Source organism: Aspergillus alliaceus, assembly GCF_009176365.1.
Source record: "Aspergillus alliaceus strain CBS 536.65 unplaced genomic scaffold BDW43scaffold_78, whole genome shotgun sequence".
Taxonomy (NCBI): domain Eukaryota; kingdom Fungi; phylum Ascomycota; class Eurotiomycetes; order Eurotiales; family Aspergillaceae; genus Aspergillus; species Aspergillus alliaceus.
In genome coordinates, this window is record NW_022474761.1 from 114178 (window position 1) to 131900 (window position 17723).

General features: G+C 46.6%; 6 protein-coding genes across 6 annotated transcripts; 5 read left to right on the top strand and 1 right to left on the bottom strand.

Moving 5' to 3' along the window:
- Positions 1-1963: 1963 nt before the first annotated feature.
- On the top strand, positions 1964-2779 carry BDW43DRAFT_316606 (glycoside hydrolase family 11 protein; the record flags this gene model as incomplete). The annotated part of the gene is made up of 2 exons (XM_032048335.1): positions 1964-2310; positions 2380-2779. The coding sequence occupies 2 exons, from the start codon at positions 1964-1966 to the stop codon at positions 2777-2779; spliced, it is 747 nt and encodes a 248-aa protein (XP_031894541.1).
- A 2296-nt stretch (positions 2780-5075) lies between these two features.
- On the top strand, positions 5076-6334 carry BDW43DRAFT_323557 (concanavalin A-like lectin/glucanase domain-containing protein). The gene is made up of 3 exons (XM_032049770.1): positions 5076-5727; positions 5929-6161; positions 6227-6334. Exons 1-3 carry the CDS (start codon positions 5423-5425, stop codon positions 6304-6306), a joined length of 618 nt encoding a protein of 205 aa, XP_031894542.1. The 5' UTR covers positions 5076-5422; the 3' UTR covers positions 6307-6334.
- A 1886-nt stretch (positions 6335-8220) lies between these two features.
- Positions 8221-8974, top strand: BDW43DRAFT_316608 (glycoside hydrolase superfamily; the record flags this gene model as incomplete). The annotated part of the gene is made up of 6 exons (XM_032048336.1): positions 8221-8271; positions 8339-8426; positions 8482-8494; positions 8551-8603; positions 8664-8755; positions 8891-8974. The coding sequence occupies 6 exons, from the start codon at positions 8221-8223 to the stop codon at positions 8972-8974; spliced, it is 381 nt and encodes a 126-aa protein (XP_031894543.1).
- Positions 8975-9616: 642 nt separating this feature from the next.
- BDW43DRAFT_316609 (uncharacterized protein) lies at positions 9617-10991 on the bottom strand (the record flags this gene model as incomplete). Its single annotated transcript, XM_032048337.1, has 3 exons — positions 9617-10238; positions 10309-10725; positions 10975-10991. 3 exons carry the CDS (start codon positions 10989-10991, stop codon positions 9617-9619), a joined length of 1056 nt encoding a protein of 351 aa, XP_031894544.1.
- A 1612-nt stretch (positions 10992-12603) lies between these two features.
- BDW43DRAFT_316610 (uncharacterized protein) lies at positions 12604-13730 on the top strand (the record flags this gene model as incomplete). The annotated part of the gene is made up of 4 exons (XM_032048338.1): positions 12604-12772; positions 12831-12949; positions 13034-13471; positions 13536-13730. 4 exons carry the CDS (start codon positions 12604-12606, stop codon positions 13728-13730), a joined length of 921 nt encoding a protein of 306 aa, XP_031894545.1.
- Positions 13731-14225: 495 nt separating this feature from the next.
- BDW43DRAFT_323559 (uncharacterized protein) lies at positions 14226-17607 on the top strand (the record flags this gene model as incomplete). Its single annotated transcript, XM_032049771.1, has 12 exons — positions 14226-14259; positions 14318-14397; positions 14492-14736; positions 14808-14884; positions 15068-15232; positions 15290-15333; positions 15428-15514; positions 15650-16254; positions 16299-16633; positions 16695-16720; positions 16795-17259; positions 17293-17607. 12 exons carry the CDS (start codon positions 14226-14228, stop codon positions 17605-17607), a joined length of 2478 nt encoding a protein of 825 aa, XP_031894546.1.
- Between the last annotated feature and the right edge of the window lie 116 nt (positions 17608-17723).

A 17723-nucleotide genomic window follows, 5' to 3' on the forward strand; every position in this document is an offset into this window, starting at 1 on the left:
TCTATTCCCGACGGTATCAGTGTCTCTTTCTTGCCATCCTGGTGTCATTGTGCTCAATTGTAGAAAGTCCTCTCAAGAGACTGGCCTCGTTTACAGTATATTTCAAAACTCCCAAATATCAAATTAAAGACTGTACTCTTATCTGCAAAATCTTTCGTTTATGTCACGGTGCCAGCCCTGTTTATTTCCTGTACGATCCTGACCCCGTCGTAGCTCCTTAGGCTGTGTCTCGTCTACCTGCCTGTATATAGTCTGACCAGTGGGCTGTCTGTGTACTAGCTCTGCTAGCCTGTCTGTCCAAGCCTGCACCCTGATATTATATTGTTTCTGCAAAGCTGATACATTTGTTACTATGTCTGCTGTCTTTTAACCACCGTTTTTATTAGACAATCTGCGTAGGTTTATATATTATGCGCTAAGATAATAAACTAAATAGTTTAACTACAGTAAGCTAGTTGGCAAATATGATAGTAATTATCAATAAATGTGTGTTGTTTTTATTCAAGTATATAAAAAGTGAGGGATATTGTTCAGTAGGTCGTTATCTTGAATCGAATCTATAAAGATATTTCAATAATGCAGGCAGTTCTTCATCAAATAATTTAATTGTTTTAATAAAGGTCTACTTAATGTTTTGAACTGAACTGATTAATGAACAATATCATTTTCTGGAATTTTAGTAATTGCGCTACTCTCTGCCCGAGCTTCGAGGCTGTACCAGGTCTGGATGCCGTCGCCATTCACCACATTGTTCAAGTTTGTGTGCCACGGTGGTGGAGGCCGAATATGAAGTGATGTGTTTGTTTGCATCGTAGCTGTCGGGGACTTTGAGGATTTACTCGTGGCCGTTGATTCGGTGGACGCCGTTCGTAAGAGTAGGTTTCTTACCGCAGCCCGGAGAATTAGTGCAGTGGACCGAGACGAGAGCACTGAGGGCCAGGAGGGTATGAAGGAAGACTAATTGAACCCTTGTCACTGAATGAATGGTAGCACAGAATATGAAGCATTGATCAGTTATAGGGTGGTAAGAAGTCGAACTGGCTGTGCAATTGGCAGTTTGAGATATCCCTGCACCTTCTTGAAACGAGCTTTTTGTTTAGGTAAGGGGGATCCACTCGACTTACCAAAAGAAGCTGAAACTTCCATTATTTATCCAACGGGTTTTGTCTGGTCAGCAACAGCCGACTATAGCCTAAATACCGACCTTCTGAACTTCTATCGCGTCCCAACTGAGCAATACAATCTACCCTTATTTTATTTTTTTTAAGGAATGTCCTGTCCTGTTCTAGCTAACTTGGGTTCCTTTACAGCATGACCAGCTAGAGACCCGATGTATGCCAGCTTGGACCTTGGACATGTACGTTCTAGCATATCATACTGGTTGAACCAGGGAACTTTGTCACTGTGAGCGGGCCAGGGAGAAATCGTACTCCACCGTCGTTGTTTAATACTATAATATAGTTTGGCTGTATATCATTAGTCTGTAATTTTGTATACTACCGGTTACTGAGTTATAATCCCCGCAACTAGCGTACCAACGAATGCTTGGTTTCTGTGATATATTGCCCACCAACGAAATTACCAGGGTTTACAGGAACAAAATCGCAGGTGTCTGTCTCAACAATGAAGAGTGGGGACAGATCGTGCCTCGACCCTGAAAATATTAACTACCTCGGAATTGTCCCTTGTCATGATAGGTAAGCCTAAATGATTTGTCTATCTGCGAATATGACCCATAAGCAACGGAAACGACTTCAGGGTCTAATTTACGCAAATGGTTTCATCCTGCCAAGTGTCTATTTAATTCTTCATCTTCCATGTCCCAGCAGGTTAGGTACTGCAAAAATAGTTGGAGCAGACAACACGCCCTTTCAAAAGCTCTTTGACTATCATTCAAAGACAAATATTCCTAATCTTAAAGAATCACTTTTGCAAAAATCATTTTCGCAAACCTCTTGCCAACATGGTGTCAGCCAGTCGATTGCTATTCTTCCTTCCGGCCTTGGGAGCGCTGGCGGCCCCCACAGATAGCACCACAGTCCAAGCTGTGGCTAGGTCTTCTGAATTTCTCGAACACATGGGCGCTCTCATCGTGAACGCCACGGAAGATGCAAGCATCAAAAAGCGTGATGGCACTTTTAAAATCAGCAAGGACGGCGTAGACCCCGCAGGGTTCTACTACTCCTTGTACAACGATAACGGAGCAGGCGCTGAATACTCCGAGTTCGACAACAGCGGACGGTTCAAACTCAGCTGGAACACGAACAGCGAGTTCCTGGGCGGAAAGGGCTTCAAGGGTGGAAATCCTCGGTGAGCATTTCATTAATCTAGACTTGAGCCTTTCCCGCCTGAAGCTAACGCAACTCGATATTTTTCTAGAACCCTGTCTTGGCAGGGTCAGTTCCAGGCTGAAGGTGATTTCACTCTGGCGGTGTATGGCTGGACCACGAACCCCGTCACCGAATGGTACGTCGTCGAAGCACACGGAACTGGAACGCCGGGCAACGGTCATATTCTCGGCCAGGTTTATGCCGATGGCGGCGTCTACGATGTCTATATGCTTCCCTACAGGAATGTCCCTGAGATCTATGGTGTTACCAACTTTAACCAGCTGTGGTCCGTTCGCCGCGAGCCCCGTCATTCCGGTTCTGTTGACGTTGCTGCCCATTTCAAGCGCTGGCAGGAGCTGGGACTTCAGCCTGGTAATCCTGTTTTCCAGATGGTTACTGCGGAAGGGTTCAAGGGCACTGGCAAGCTTGATTTTACTCTTCAGCAGTAAGATATCTAAGGAGCGGAGGAATATGTGGCGAGGTGTCGAACTAGGAGGCGGCCGTTGAAAGTGTTATGCGCTAGGCCGTTCTATTTCCGGTACTGTCTCTGATTTTCACTTATTTACAGAAATTTCTTCCTTTCTTGTTCGTAAGCAGAACTTCACTTAACCTGTCGATCAAGAATATGCCCATGATGTCGAGAAGGGCGTCTAGGTGTAGTAATTACAATATTGCCCAGAACTGAATACTTAGCAACCGGATCTTATTTTCCAAAACTAGCCCAATCATACCCTGTACCAGTTGTAATGTTGACCTTCTCATCTAGAGTCGTCTGGGAGACGATCCTGACAGCGCGGTATATGCCTCGGACCAGTCACCTTGGCCGGTCGGCCAAGGAGATGGGTAGTACGGAGGAGAGTAAGAAATGTTACCCTATAATGACGGACAATTAGCCCGTTACAGTAAGACTTATATTGAGATCATACCTAAGTACTACCTATAGTAGTAGCTGTCAAGACAGCCGCCTCAAGCCAACCAAGCTCCATGTTCGCGGGAAGCTGAACGAAGGCTGGAGGAAACCCAGTGGTTTATAGGAAAACTCAGGGCTGAATGAGAGGGAAAGAACAATTAAGGAGATTGTAGCATAAATCCGCGAAGAGGCAGTGGGGAACAGTGATGTCTATGTTTTCATTAGTGACCGACCTAAGAGCCAACCATCCGCCATAAATTCAACAGGGGGCTTCTTCGTCAGGGTGAGGGAGACTACTGGGGCTTAGCAGCCTTGTCCCGCACAAACGTTGTTCGACCTTTAGAAGCCGCTTGGATTTTGCTTCAACGTTAGAAATTCTAATAGGCAGAGCGTGCTCTGTCGTAGTATCGTTTCTAGTTCCTATTTTGGAAAGTAAATGGCCCCTTCTACTTTAATCACCGTATTTAGGCCAGCCTTGTAACTAGATTCAACGAATTAGGCCTACATATTTGTGTTGTTGAGTACAATTCGATACGCTCGTGGCGATCTCCGACAGATTGAATAGGAAACTAAATGCTGGTAAAATTGGTAAGCTGATTACATCCCTGTACTAGACAGTCACCAGCAGGGTTCCTATCTCACAACATTCCTTTATCTCAGAATTACTTGCACTTCGCCATCAGCCAAGTTTTGAGCTCCCAGTTGTACTATTAATTATCACAATCTCAAAGATTAGCACAGTATGCACGGCTGATATTCCTGCTAGAGTGAACGAGAAATTTTTCAAGAGAGCAAACCTGACATTTCCAGTGCAGGCTAATGGCTATATAGAGAATTCAACATGTACATTGTCTTCTCAAGCAGGTTGCATGGTCTACAACACGTCCACGGTCTAAGTCTCAGCCTCTTCGCTATTATGACAAACATCCAGTGAAGAATGCCCCATTTTCGGTACAGTACTCAAATATTTCCGATAATTGACCGGCCGATCTACATAGTACCTACTCTTTTTCCACACCGACTTGTTTCAATTTCGTACGGGGAGCCGCACCACCTAACTAAAAATAGTTATCTTATACTTCCATATATTCAAACACCACTAAATTATATGACCATTCAATATATCATAGAAAATAGGACGTTGAATCAATTAGTACTTATTTTAATTGCTTAATATATGGCGGACCCCGCAACCTGTTTAGGCCTCGCCATAACCCGCAAACGGGTTGGAGTTGCCAACCCGTTACCCTAACCCGCAGATTTGCGGGTTGAAAAAATTAACCCTCACCCGACCCTTAACCCCGAATGGGTGACCCGCGGCTTACCTGCATATAACCCGTTTTGCATAAATCTCCTGCACCTTTCCTAAAATAGGGTAGATAACTTGATAAGTCAGTAGTATAATATTATACTGTTACTAAATACACCTTAGCTTTGGTTATTTTTCTTAGGTATCTCCTTGTTAAACATAAGATATATGGTGTAAATATACTGTTTAGTATATATATATGTAAAAGAAGATAAGTTATTATTGGGGATTTTATCTGTAATTATATATTTTGTCATTATATATATATATTTTAATATATGAGAGCAACACCATTTTTTATTATTTAATAAACTTAATAGATTAATAGCTATATATACTTTCCATATAAATAGATATATACTAAAAATACTTTGAGAAAAAGGGCTTTTATATAGGTAAAATATAGCGAAATTTTCATAATATATGTTTGTCATGTTTGATAACCCTCGGGTAGCCCGCAAAGATCACCTACAACCCGCCGGCGGGTTATTGATCCCAGCCCGGAACCCTCAAATTTGCGAGTTTTGGGTAACCCGCAACGGTAACCCGCGGGTTCTGGCGAGGCCTAAACCTGTTCGGATTACCCGTTTATCACGGGGAGTAAAAACCCAGAACACAAGCGTGGGTTCGGCCCCTACAAGTTGCTGAAAGAGGTATATCTCATCGCCAATCCAGACGCTATGTGGTGTTTATATCTGACGGGGTAATGGATATCTCCCGCCAGACGATGTTGCACCAGGCCAAGGAAGACAGACGGCCATAATAACAGGGGTGAGCATCGTTGGTTCAGTTTTCGCCTTCCATCCAAACCACGGTCCCCTTATCCCCTTCAATATTCTATTGACCAAGGTCCTCTCGCCTCCGTTGCCTGACATGAAGCTCTTCGTGGGACTTGTTACGCTTGCGGCTACCGTTATGGGCCAGGAGCTCTGTGATAAGTACGACAGTGCTAGAAGCCCCCCATACTCGGTGAACAACAACTTGTGGGAAGAATACCAAGGCACCGGCTCCCAGTGCGTGTACATTGACAGCCTCTCCAGCGCGGGTGCGTCGTGGCACACTACTTGGACCTGGAACGGCGGTAAGGGAACAGTGAAGAGCTACTCTAACTCAGGCGTGGACTTCGAGAAGAAGCTCGTGAACGATGTGCGAAGCATTCCCACCGGGGTGGAATGGACGTAGGATAACACCAATGTCGATGCTGATGTCGCGTATGATATATTTACCGCGGCAAACGTGGACCATGCCACATCCAGCGGTGATTATGAACTGGTGGTTTGGTATGTATGAACGAAGCTTTCCTAGGTTGATTGATTAGATCTATCGTCTTCCCGGAAAGAGCTTGAAACTGACACTGCCGGCGTTGGGCCACATGCTAGGCTTGCTCGTTACGGCACAATCCAGCCCATTGGTAAGCAGATTAACATGACCACGGTGGGAGGGAGGTCCTGGGAGGTGTGGTATGGCACCAGCATCCAGGCCGGTGCCGAGCAGAAAACGTACAGCTTCGTGCCAGTGAACCCGATCAACAACTACAAAGGGGATCTCAAAGCTTTTTTCGACTATCTCTCCAGCACGCAAAGCTTCCCCTCCGCCACCAAGTACCTGATTAGTAAGAGAACTTTCGACCCGCATGCTTCTTGCAGTGGAAATGTCACTAACAAACATGACGAATAGATCTTCAGTTCGGAACAGAGCCATTCACCGGGGGTCCCGCAAAGTTCACTGTGTCCAACTGGACTGCCAGTGTCTACTAAGGCCATAGGGGTACTGGGCAATGGAGGCATAGTCTTGGTATATCTCCAAACCCGACCGGTAAATTTTGTGCCTTCGGTCCGGAGCGTTGGGTGAGCACGGGCTTGGATTTTCAATGACTAGCTGGATAGACGGACCTATTAACATGGGCCCTACTCTTCTGGAGCAGACGTAGATAGTGAACAATCCAGTTTATTCCACTTTGCGCCTCTGACGTTCTTAGCACCCCTTTTCTACGGAGGGAGATTACACTCGAGTAGGGAATGAGCTTTATAGACATCCTGCCCCTGATAGCTTGACACCGGGCATGGCTCTGCTATATCCTCACTGCACGTACGGGAGAGACGGTCTAATAGACTTAAGAGTTCGTTATTCTTCGTAGAAGGGAACAGTTAATTCCTGAGGACATCCAAAAAAGGACAGGCCTAAACTCGCCTCCAGCGTCTTGAATATGTCAAATTAGGTGTCTTGGGAATACGGCAGGTTTCATTCCGCCTGTCTCACGAACCCGTTTTTGTAGTTATGGATGGAGTATAACGTCATATAGACTTCTAACGGGAGCAGAGCTGAGTGCAAGCATAGTGACAGTGGTCATGGTTACTGATATCCGGTAAATCATGGACAAAGTTCCATCATAGATCGTAAACCTTGGACTCTTCCTAAGCCACTTGGCCTGCGAAACAAGTCTAAGGGCTTTGGCTGGAAAGCTTTTGTGCATGAGAGATACTGGTTCTGGTTCTGGTTGGTCTCATCCCACACCCATAGAATCCTGACGTAGTAGGTTATCTCGGGAACCGAAATGGATCTCTTTCCGTGGTAGGTGAATGTGCTCGTATTGTTGATTACAAGGGTTGCGGATCTTGACCCTCGTAACTCCACGTGCAATGCAATTCGATCCGGATGAGCATGGTTCAATTGGGTCGGCCTTTCATCGGACGAAGGAAAGCTAAAAGCAATCATCTCTGTATTGCTGATTGCGAAAATTGAGCCGTAATAATGCCTGGCTACCGTGTTAGTGCTCTGAGAGTCAGAGCATATCTTTATATTTCTGTTTGAGTTGTTTTTGGATCTATGATGTACGGATAAACATCCATTTACCACTAGTATATTCTCATCCATGATCTTTCTCTCGAAGAATAGATTTATTGCGATTTCAAATTCACCACCGATTTAAATTAATAATAGTAGGGGATTGTTAATCAGGTGGTGGTCCATCTAGGTTCGGGGCAAGCGCAATTTCGAAACCCCTTCACTAGGCCACTTGATGAACTTCTCTCAAGCAATGGCTCCTCATGCTAAGTAAAAGTGTGCCCTGACGGACAACACAGGTACCCTAAGCAAGGGGAAGCCTCTGGGTCGTGTTCACCGTTAGCCTAGAGGGTGTCGAATCGGATCATGATTGCTCTTCACTCTGCGTCATGCTTATTGGTTCCCTTGCTAAATTGTCCTTCTATTTGCCTTTCAAGGAATCCATTGTACCTCCCACCTCTTCACATTTGTTGATGGAATTTGTTTTACTCGTGTCGCTCCGTCTGGAGCCCCCATACCGATAACCCAACAAACAGCAGGTCTTCCTGCATGCGTGACAGCTTGCTTTAGTACGGCTGGTGGGTAACCATGCCTAAATAGCAAGCAAGGGACACATCATCCGTCGTACTTAATTTACCCATTGTTGGTGGCGTCAGTTGATCCCTCGTTGCAATGCTCATTGTTATTTTTATCAGCTTGCTCCCCTCCACTGTCGGTGCTCTTCTCTCACTCCTTAGTCATTCTTGGTGAGCTTTGTGTGGCCACCTGGTATCCATTGTCTGTTTCGGCTAGTGGCCATCCACATAATCATGAAGCTCGCTTTGTTTTGAGGTGGCCGCGTTGGCCGCTGCCTGTGTAGTCAATGCCAAGGTACGTATCACTATCCCATGCGGTGCTCTACTACTCAGTTGGATCAGCTCTTTAACAACTTTATCTTCGTAGGATGATCTTGCATACTCCCCTCATTTCTATCCTTCCCCATGGGCTAATGGTCAATGTGAATAGGCGGAAATGTACAAACGCGCTGTGGACATTGCGTCCCAGATGTCATTGACAGAGAAAATCAACTTAACGACTGGAACGCGGTACGTTTGTGTGTGCTGTAGCTTGTGCAGGACTCTGTTGGCTAACATACCTATACTTGGCAGTATCGCCGGCTGAGTATATTTCCATTATGACATTCGTTCTTTAGGGAAGGCTAACTGAGGGCTTTACAGACTGGGCATTCCTAGCCTGTGCTTGCAGGATAGCCCTCTTGCAATCCGTTTCGGTATGCATGGTTTCGACTTCCCCTTTTCTACTCAACGTATTGCTTACTATATTTGCGCAGCGGACTACAACTCAGCCTTTCCCACGGGTGTCAATGTTGCTGCCACCTGGGACAAGACACTCGCCTACCTCCGTAGTCAGGCAATGGGGGAGGTAATTCAATGACAAGGGCATTGCCGTTCAACTGGGCAGTGCTGCCGGCCCCCTCTCAGTGCTTCATCTGGACGGATGTCGAAACTGGGAAGGGTTCTCTCTAGATCTAGCCTCACCCGTGTTCTGTTTGCATAGACGGTTAAAGATATTCAAGGTGCTGGTGTCATCGCCACGGCTAAACATTATATCTTGAACGAGCAAGAGCATTTCCGCCAATAACTTGAAACTGCTGGGTATGGATTCAACGTAAGCGACTGTCAGTTCCAGCGTTGATGACATGACTATGCATAAAATTGTACCTTTGGCCCTTCGCGGATGCAGGACGCGCTGTAGTCAGTGCTATTATGTACTCTTATGACTAAATTAACAGCAGCTATGGTTACGAAAATAGCGAAACTCTGAACAAACTTTTGAAGGCGGAACTGGGATTCCAAGGCTTTGTTGTGAGCCATTTGACGGCTCATCACAGTGGTGCAGGCGCTGCTTTGGCTGATCAGGACATGTAGATGCCCGGTGATGCTACCTTTGATAGTGGCATGTCTTTCTGGGGTGCTAACTTAACGGTCGGTGTCCTTAACGGCACAACCCCCCAATGAAGCGTCGATGACATGGCCGTCCGTATCATGGGCGATTACCACGAGGTTGGCCGCGACAAGAAGTATATCCCTCCCAAATTTAGCTCTTGGGCCAGGGACGATTATGATTTCGCGCATTTCCATGTTTCGGAAAGTGCTTATGAAAGGGTTAATGAACTCGTTGGATATACAGTGCGGTCATGCCGAGCAGATCCGTCGCGTTGGTGCGGTGAGCACCATTCTGCTGAAGAACAAGGGTGCCTTGCCCTTGAGTTGCAAGGAAAAATTAGTCGCTCTTTTGGGAGACGATGCGGGCTCCAACGCATGGGGTGCTACCGGCTGTGATGACCATGGGTGCGATGACGGCACCCTTGCCATGGGCTAAGGTAGTGGTACTGCGAACTTTCCATACCTCGTGACTACGGAGCAGGCGATTCAGAATGAAGTCCTTCAGGGCCGGGGCAGTCCTTTCGCCGTGGCTGACAGTTGGGGTCTCGACAAGATTGCTACGGCTGCCCGTCCAGCCAGCATATCTTTCGTCTTCGCGAATGCCGACGCAGGAGAAGGCTCTCTTAGTGTAGATGGAAATGAGGGCGATCGCAACAACATCACTCTGTGGGAAAACGGTGATAATGTGGCCAAAACCGCAGCTAATAACTCGAACAATAGCGTTGCCATCATCCACTTTGTTGGACCGGTCTTGATCAGTTAATGGTATGATCACCCCAATGTCACCAGTATTCTCTGGGGCGGTTTTCCAGGCCAGGGGTTTGGTATCTCCATCGCGGATGTCCTGTACGGTCACGTCGACCCTGTTGCTAAGTCTCCTTTCACTTGGGGCAAAGTCCGGGCGCCGTATGGTTCTCCTTTGGTAAAGGACGCCCACAATGGTAACGGAGCGCCCCAGTCTGATTTCAGTCAACGCGTAAAAATAAACCTTCCATGCGCCCAGCGATCGTTTTCAGCAGGGTCGAGCACCCCGAGCCCGGAGGCCCAGGCACCAACAGCATCTCGCTGGCATTGACTAGGCCCTTTAAGTCATGGAGGATATCAATCCACTTTTTACACCACTGTGTCAGCAATAAAAGGATGCTGTTTCCAACACTCTTTTGATAGTCAGTAGGCATGCCGAAGCCGTATAGATCGAGATTACGGAAGGAGGCGCCGGACTTCCGGCGCCGTCCTGACTCGAGATGCTCACTCTCGTATCGCACGAGCGCTTTCACCCAAGCCCGAGTGTCAAAGGTAGAGGATTGTGAGTCAAGATCTGAATCGGGAAGTGGATGGAAAACATCGTTGCGAGACTTAGTTACTGCTGAGGTCAAGGTGCGTCGGGACACGCGGCTTGCCGGTTTGCGAATTGTTCGATTGACATCGTCGTCCTCTCGTTTGACACTAAAGGAAGATCAGTATGATTGGAGTTGGGGATTTTAGTTGGAAGCGTGCTCTCTGCCATGATAGCTGTTGCTAGTGAGATCTCAATACATCCACGCGAGACTTTGTAGATATAAAACTGTGGTCGTTGTTTCTTTGTTCCGACCTTTCGTCGGCGCGCCGATTAGATTTATAGTTCTTGGACAAAAGTCTACGTAATTTCCCGCAACCACCAAAATATATATAATAATCGGAACATCATAATCTCACATAAAACCACCAGACATTAATATTTTTATAAGATATTCAAATATATAATAGCTATATTGTATATAAAGAATTGTATATATTTTTTTTTATACTAGTAGCGTGTATACTATCCCTTTGTCTCTAAAACTGCATTCACACGGCTCTTTATAGACCTTATTAAGGAATCAAAATAATCCTCTCCTAAGCTCTTCTATATATTCTTAATAGCCTTATAAAATTGCTCTTTCAATTGGCTTTTGGTTCTATTAAATAATTCAAGGTCTGGATAAAGCATATAGATACGCTCTTTTAGCTTAGCCCAGCCATACTCAATAGGGTTCAGATCGGGTAAGTATGGAGGCCAGTTAACAAGAGAAATACTATTCTTATTAAACCAATTCTTAATAATATTGGCTATATAAATAGGAGCATTATCTTGTATAAATTCCATACCAGGTTCCTATATAGCAGGTAGATAATCTTCAATAATTTCTAAATAGAAGCGTGAAGAATATCCTCCTCAAGCAGATTCCTCATCTTTACTTATTCAGTAAATTTCTGTACAACTACCACTCCAGATTACTGCCTAAATCATAATAGAGATTCCTCTACCTTTTATATATAGAATAATATACTTTTTTTTCTATTTTTTATTAAGGTAGTTAAGCCGCTATATCTATTGATTTTTCTTTCCTTTGCCAAGCTTAACAGAATATTTATCACTCTAAATAATCTTGCTTCACTGCTTGTATGTCCAGTCCTTGTGTGTATATACCCATTAATAGCATAGTTTAACTATTTTCTTAGTTAATTAAGGTCTTTTTTGCGCTCTCCAGTGACTATATCTAGATTCTTTTAACATACGCGCAACAGTGCGTGTAGAAACAGGCTTGTCAAGTAATTTGCAGATATCTTCTGTTTTTATAAAGAAATCTCGCTTAATTTGTAAAAGAATATATCGCTTATCAGTATCAGAAAGGATCTCTGGCTGTCCGGAGCAAGGGAAGCTAGTCCCAGTAGTAGAGGTCTGATATATTTCAATAGTGGTTTGAATTGTTATATATGGCAAATTCATTGCGCGTTGAATATCGGCTTTTTTCTGGCCTGCAAGAAATCGACCAACTATAATCCCACATTGAAATAGTTCTAATTCATGTCTACTAGTCCTATTAGAACTAGTAGACCGTAAAGGAGTGCGAGGCATGATCCAGGTGGTTGTAAAGATGAAGCATAATATTGGGTAGCGCGTCGCGTGATGCGGAATTACGTAGACTTTTGTCATGTGACTGTATATACTCAGGCCAGCTACCCTTAGTGGCGCAACCCCTTCTAGAATGATAACTTCTTCCATGAATCTGAATGAATTTGTACTTCGGTCTTCGGGAATTAGGGATAGCGTTTCTCGGTGTTCGGTGAAAACTCAACAGGCAGCCATTTTGTTCTTAACCTACCTCTTAATTTAGAACATGTCGCAAAGCTGAAACAGAATTTGAAGACTATTTTCCACATGGATGATGTAGCGGAGTTAAATTGCCTGGGTAGAGTACGCATACTAGGGTAGAGTACGGATGCTATCAGTATAACTGCATATGGTACTCTACCTGGTTCTGTTATCACTTTCCTTCTCTGTATATTCATTTGCAAAACAAGATGTCCGATTCCCAGCAATTCACAGAGCCTCTGCCGTTGAACTACAGCCTAGCGGAACGAAAACTGTGTATCCTTACTTTTTGGCTGCTAGTTTTGTCCGACTCGGTCGTCTTGCCAATCGGGCTCTACTACCTCCTAACAAGGCTCACAACATGGTCCAAAACGACAAGTACGCCCGGCCCCAGTCCTTGCTCTGTTGAGATCTAACTGCCTATTTTTTTTTATAGTTTTCAGTGTCTTGACCTTGACCTTGTTCGGTACGTTCGTGACCGAGTCGTTGCAGAGATCGTGGTATCTGTGGCGGAAAGGTTCCACGTGTCGCCTTTCCAATGCTGGCCGCTACGATGTAGAATCTCTCCTCATTCTGTTCTTCTTCTTCTTCTTCTTCATACTCTGCCGGTGAGTATTATCTCTAACCCAATCCCTGTAGTTTGATTTTGCCCAGTGGAACATCCTCGTCGCCTGGGTTATTATCATCGCCGAACTCGGTATCGGAACCATCCCCGAGCCACCTATAATGCGTATGCTAGCAATGCCTGTTCCTTCAATTTTCTTTATCTTCGCCCTCGAAATGCTGGTATTCGAGGTCCTATACGTCTTGAAGAAGCCAGCCCCATTCCGTATCTCCTCAATCCCGAAAGGTGACCCAATGCGTCCCGCAATCTATCCGCTGCTGGAAGACATTGTCGCGGTGGACGGTAAAGGAGGGACCGAATTCCGAACCCGCCTGGATCAGCGGTACAAGACTAGTCCGCCCTTTCGCGAGATGCTGCACCGAGTGACAATGCTATGGGCGGTACCTCAAGTGGTGGTGGCGGGGGGGACGCTGGCGGGGATAGTTATTGCGGACAGCGAGCTGGCTTATACGGTATGTGTGTCTAACCACCTAAGTGCGAGCTGTGGGACTGACATTATGGGGCGACCCGTTGCAGCTTGGCTGGTCGGTGCCTGCCATTTGGGCCGGGATCTGGGTACTGTTAACAGTGATCTGCGTTCGGCTGGACCTGAGACGAGAACGACATTACTGGAGGAGAGTGCGATTTACCCAGCAGCTGCAGGAGGAAGAGACACTGGTAGTAATCGATGGGGAGGCTGTAGATACCGCTGAGGATGAAGACGCCAAATGAGGCTCCGGTAACACTTACTTAAATACCAAATATAGTCGAACACTCTTTATATACTATTTCTGTACTAGCCAGTTACGTTCCTCTTATATTACTATTCTTACTATATCCAGCTCCACTAAACAACACAATCGTGCAATATTGAAGAAAACCATAGTATGACACTACTTTATCTATCCAGTAAAAGAGATAGGCCTCTATAAGATGGAAATTAACTCCGAGATGATAAAGGAGATAGAAATCTTGGCGATACCCCCGAGTGTGGATTTAGTTATATGTTGGGTATACCGAGCCCCGAGCCCCGGTAGATCTATTGATTAAGCACGCCATACTTCGGAGTCTATTGACTGACGGTCACCTGAGATGGCTTATTTTATGAGACTGTTCTAAATTGCTGGAGGCGCTACGAGGTATAAAGAGAGATCATATTATATACTCCTCAGCCTTCTAATTCATTTATTCACCGCGTCAATCATAACCACTATCTAGTCGAAAGCGATGCAAGACAGGGAAGCCATTCCTGGACCCAAACGTAACGAGCACTATCATCCAAATCGACTGATGCCTTTACTAGCTGGGCGTACATTTAGCTCTACCGGTGGTGGGAAATCTGTTCGATATCGACCTCGAGCATGGCTTACAGTCCATTATCAAAATGGCCGATGAATTCGTAAACTTCACTGTCTGGTCGGATGTGTAGGAAGAGCCATCGCTAACCAACCAACCCAGGACCTCTATTCCAAATCACCATTAATGGCGACAAGCTGATCTTTGCGACTAGCCAGGCCCTGGTTGATGAGCTCTGTGACGAAAGCCGCTTCCACAAGGCCGTCATCGCGGGAGTCGAGAAGCTACGAATGGTGGCCCACGATGGCCTCTTCACAGCCTATCATGGAGAATGTGGCTGTGATATTGCCCATCGGATTTTGATGCCCGCCTTTAGTCCGCTACGGATCCGGGACATGTTCGAGGATATGAGTGACGTCGCACAACAGTTGTGTCTTAAATGGTAAAGATTACTGAGTAGTTTTTCACGCTAGGGAATGAGAACCAAAAAAAAAGGGGCTGACTGGTATGCAGGGCCCGCCAGGGCAGTTCGACCAGTATCAATATCTGCGATGACTTTACACGCCTCACATTAGACACCATCTGCCTCTGTACGATGAACTTCCGCCTAAATAGCTTTTACAAAAATGAAAATATGCACCCGTTCATGAATTCCATGTTATACTTGCTAAAAGAAGCTGACCTTTAGTCCACGCTTCCCGGGATTGCAAATACCATGTGTGTCAAGGCACAGAGGCGCACGTCCAAGAACATCAAGGCTATGAGGAATATAGCCCGCAACATCATCCAAGAGCGCAAAAATAAGCCGGAGCCGGTAGAGGACCTGCTGAATACGCTGCTGAACGGACAATACCCAGTCACCGGTGAAGGCATGAGCGATGACTTAATTATCAACAACATCATTACCTTTCTGATCACGGGCCATGAGACTACCTCCGGTCTACTCTAATTCACATTCTACTATCTTTTGAAACACCCAACTGTCTTGGAGCGAGCCCAGAATGAAATCGACGAAGTCATCGGCGAGGCTCCAATCACAGTGCAGCATCTCGCAAAGCTTCCCTATATTGATGCTATCATGAAGGAAAGTCTGCATGATGCCCACCGCCCCGGCATTCGCTGTCACCCCAAAGAAGCCGGAGGTGCTTGGCGGCAAATGGGTGATCAGTCCTGGACAGTCTGTCAACCTGCTCTTGCCTGTCTGTCTAAGAGACCAGAACGTTTTTGGGCCTGACGCAGATGAGTTCCACCCGGAACGCATGCTGGAAGAGAACTTCTCCAAGCTCCCATCCAACTCGTGGAAGCCTTTTGGCAATGGCGAACGCGGCTGCATTGGCAGGGCCTTTGCTTGGTAGGAGGCCCAACTGGTGGTTGCCTTAGTCCTTCAAACATTTGATTTCGTGGCAGATGACCTGTCCTACGAACTGCGCATCAAAGAGACTCTCACTATAAAGCCTGACAGTTTCCGAGTTCGAGTGACATTGCGTCGCGGCCAGAGTGCCACGGAGCTATCCCGGCGCAGTAGGTCGTTGAGTGCTACCACAAGCCCGGCATCGCCCACTCTTGCTAGGAATGGAAATAATCAGAACGTGGCAGGAGGGCAGCCGATTTCTTTCTTTTGCAGCTCTAACAGTGGAACGTGCAAAGCTCTCGCCCATCGGCTGGCATTTACTATGATGGCCCACGGGTTTACTGATCAGAAACCGGCCTCACTTGACAGTGCGGTCAACAATCTACCGAAAGATCAACCGGTGATCATCGTAACCACCACCTACGACGGTCAGCCGACAGATGATGCAAGGAAGTTTGTCACCTGGCTTGAAAGCGGCAACTGCTCGTTGCTCCAGGGCGTCTCCTACGCAGTCTTCGGCTGCGGCCACCAAGGCTGGACCAAAACATTCTATCGCATCCCGATCTTGATCGACGATCTGATGCAAAAGGCTGGAGCCACGCTGCTGCCGTCAGCGACCTCTTCTCGGATCTCGAAGCGTGGGAAGAAACCAGCTTACAACCCGCCCTCCGGGAGACGTTCCTCCTGTCCAATAGCGACAACGCCGCACCGCTCGATCCGAGCCAGCTCCAAATCAGCCTAAGCAAGCCTACAAGAGTGGGCTTGCACCAGGGCTGCATCGAGGCGACTGTGACCGACGTCCGGATCCTAACCTCTCCCGGGACGCCGGAAAAGCGTCATGTAGAATTCTGCCTCCCGAGCGAAACCACCATACGCCCCGGCGATCATCTCAATGTCCTCCCGGTCAACCCGCCCAGCACGGTCTCAAGAGTCCTGGCCCGATTCCATCTCGTACCGGACCATAGCATCACGATCAATTCATTCAAACGTACTCGGTCTTCCCTACGCCACACCTGTATCGGCAACTGAGCTATTCAGCTCGTATCTAGAGCTGTCCCAACTTGCAACGCGGAATGTACGTCCACAGGAATCTCTTGCATTTATCTGCAACTCCAATCCAAGCACATTAGCTAACAGAAATATATACAGAATATCAAAGTACTCGCCTCATCCGCACCGCTAGAAGAAGACAAACAAAAGTTACTCCATTTCCACGATCACTATGATTTACTCATCCGAAATAAGCGAGTCTCGGTCCTGGATCTTCTCAAGCAGTTCCACTCCATCCCACTTCCTCTAGCCACATTTAACTCCATGCTCCCCATGTTACGTGTCCGCACGTACTCCCTTTCCATGGCACCCTCCTTTAAGTCCTCATACAGTTCCCTCACATTCTCTGTCGTCAACGAGCCAGCGTGGAATGGCAATGGCCGGTATCTGGGCGTCAGATCGAACTATCTCGCCTCGCTCACCGTAGGGTCCATTCTATATATATCTCCGCGGCCAGCCAAAAACGCTTTCTATCTCCCAACGGTCCTGTCTAGCAAGCTGATCATCATGATCTGTGCGGGGAGTGGCCTCGCCCCCTTCCGCAGCTTTATCCAAGACCAAATGGTCTTACAACAATAAGGAAAACCACTCGCAGAGGCGATATTGTTCTTTGGCTGTCGTGGGCCCCACCAGGATGACCTTTACCGCGAGGAATTATTCGGGTTTGAATCCGCCGGCGTGGTCAAGGTCCGGAGGGCGTACAGTAAAGCTCCAGATAACTACCTGGCCCAGGGATGCCGGTATGTGCAACACCGGTTAGTGAAGGAAGCTGAAGCAATTAAGAATCTGTGGGCCCTGGATGCGATTATCTATGTCTGCGGTTCTGGGGGTATGGCCAAGGAGGTCAAGGCCATGTTAGAGAAAATGCTGGGGACGCTGTCTGAGGAGCGCTATATTACAGAAATTTTCTAGATGGGCGTTGTATGATTTTCTGCTGTTTTCTGATGCCATATTAATAGTAGCATTCTTTTTTTAGCATTGTTTTATAGAGCGGTCTTTTCTGGAGCAGTTGCTAGGTGAATTACTTT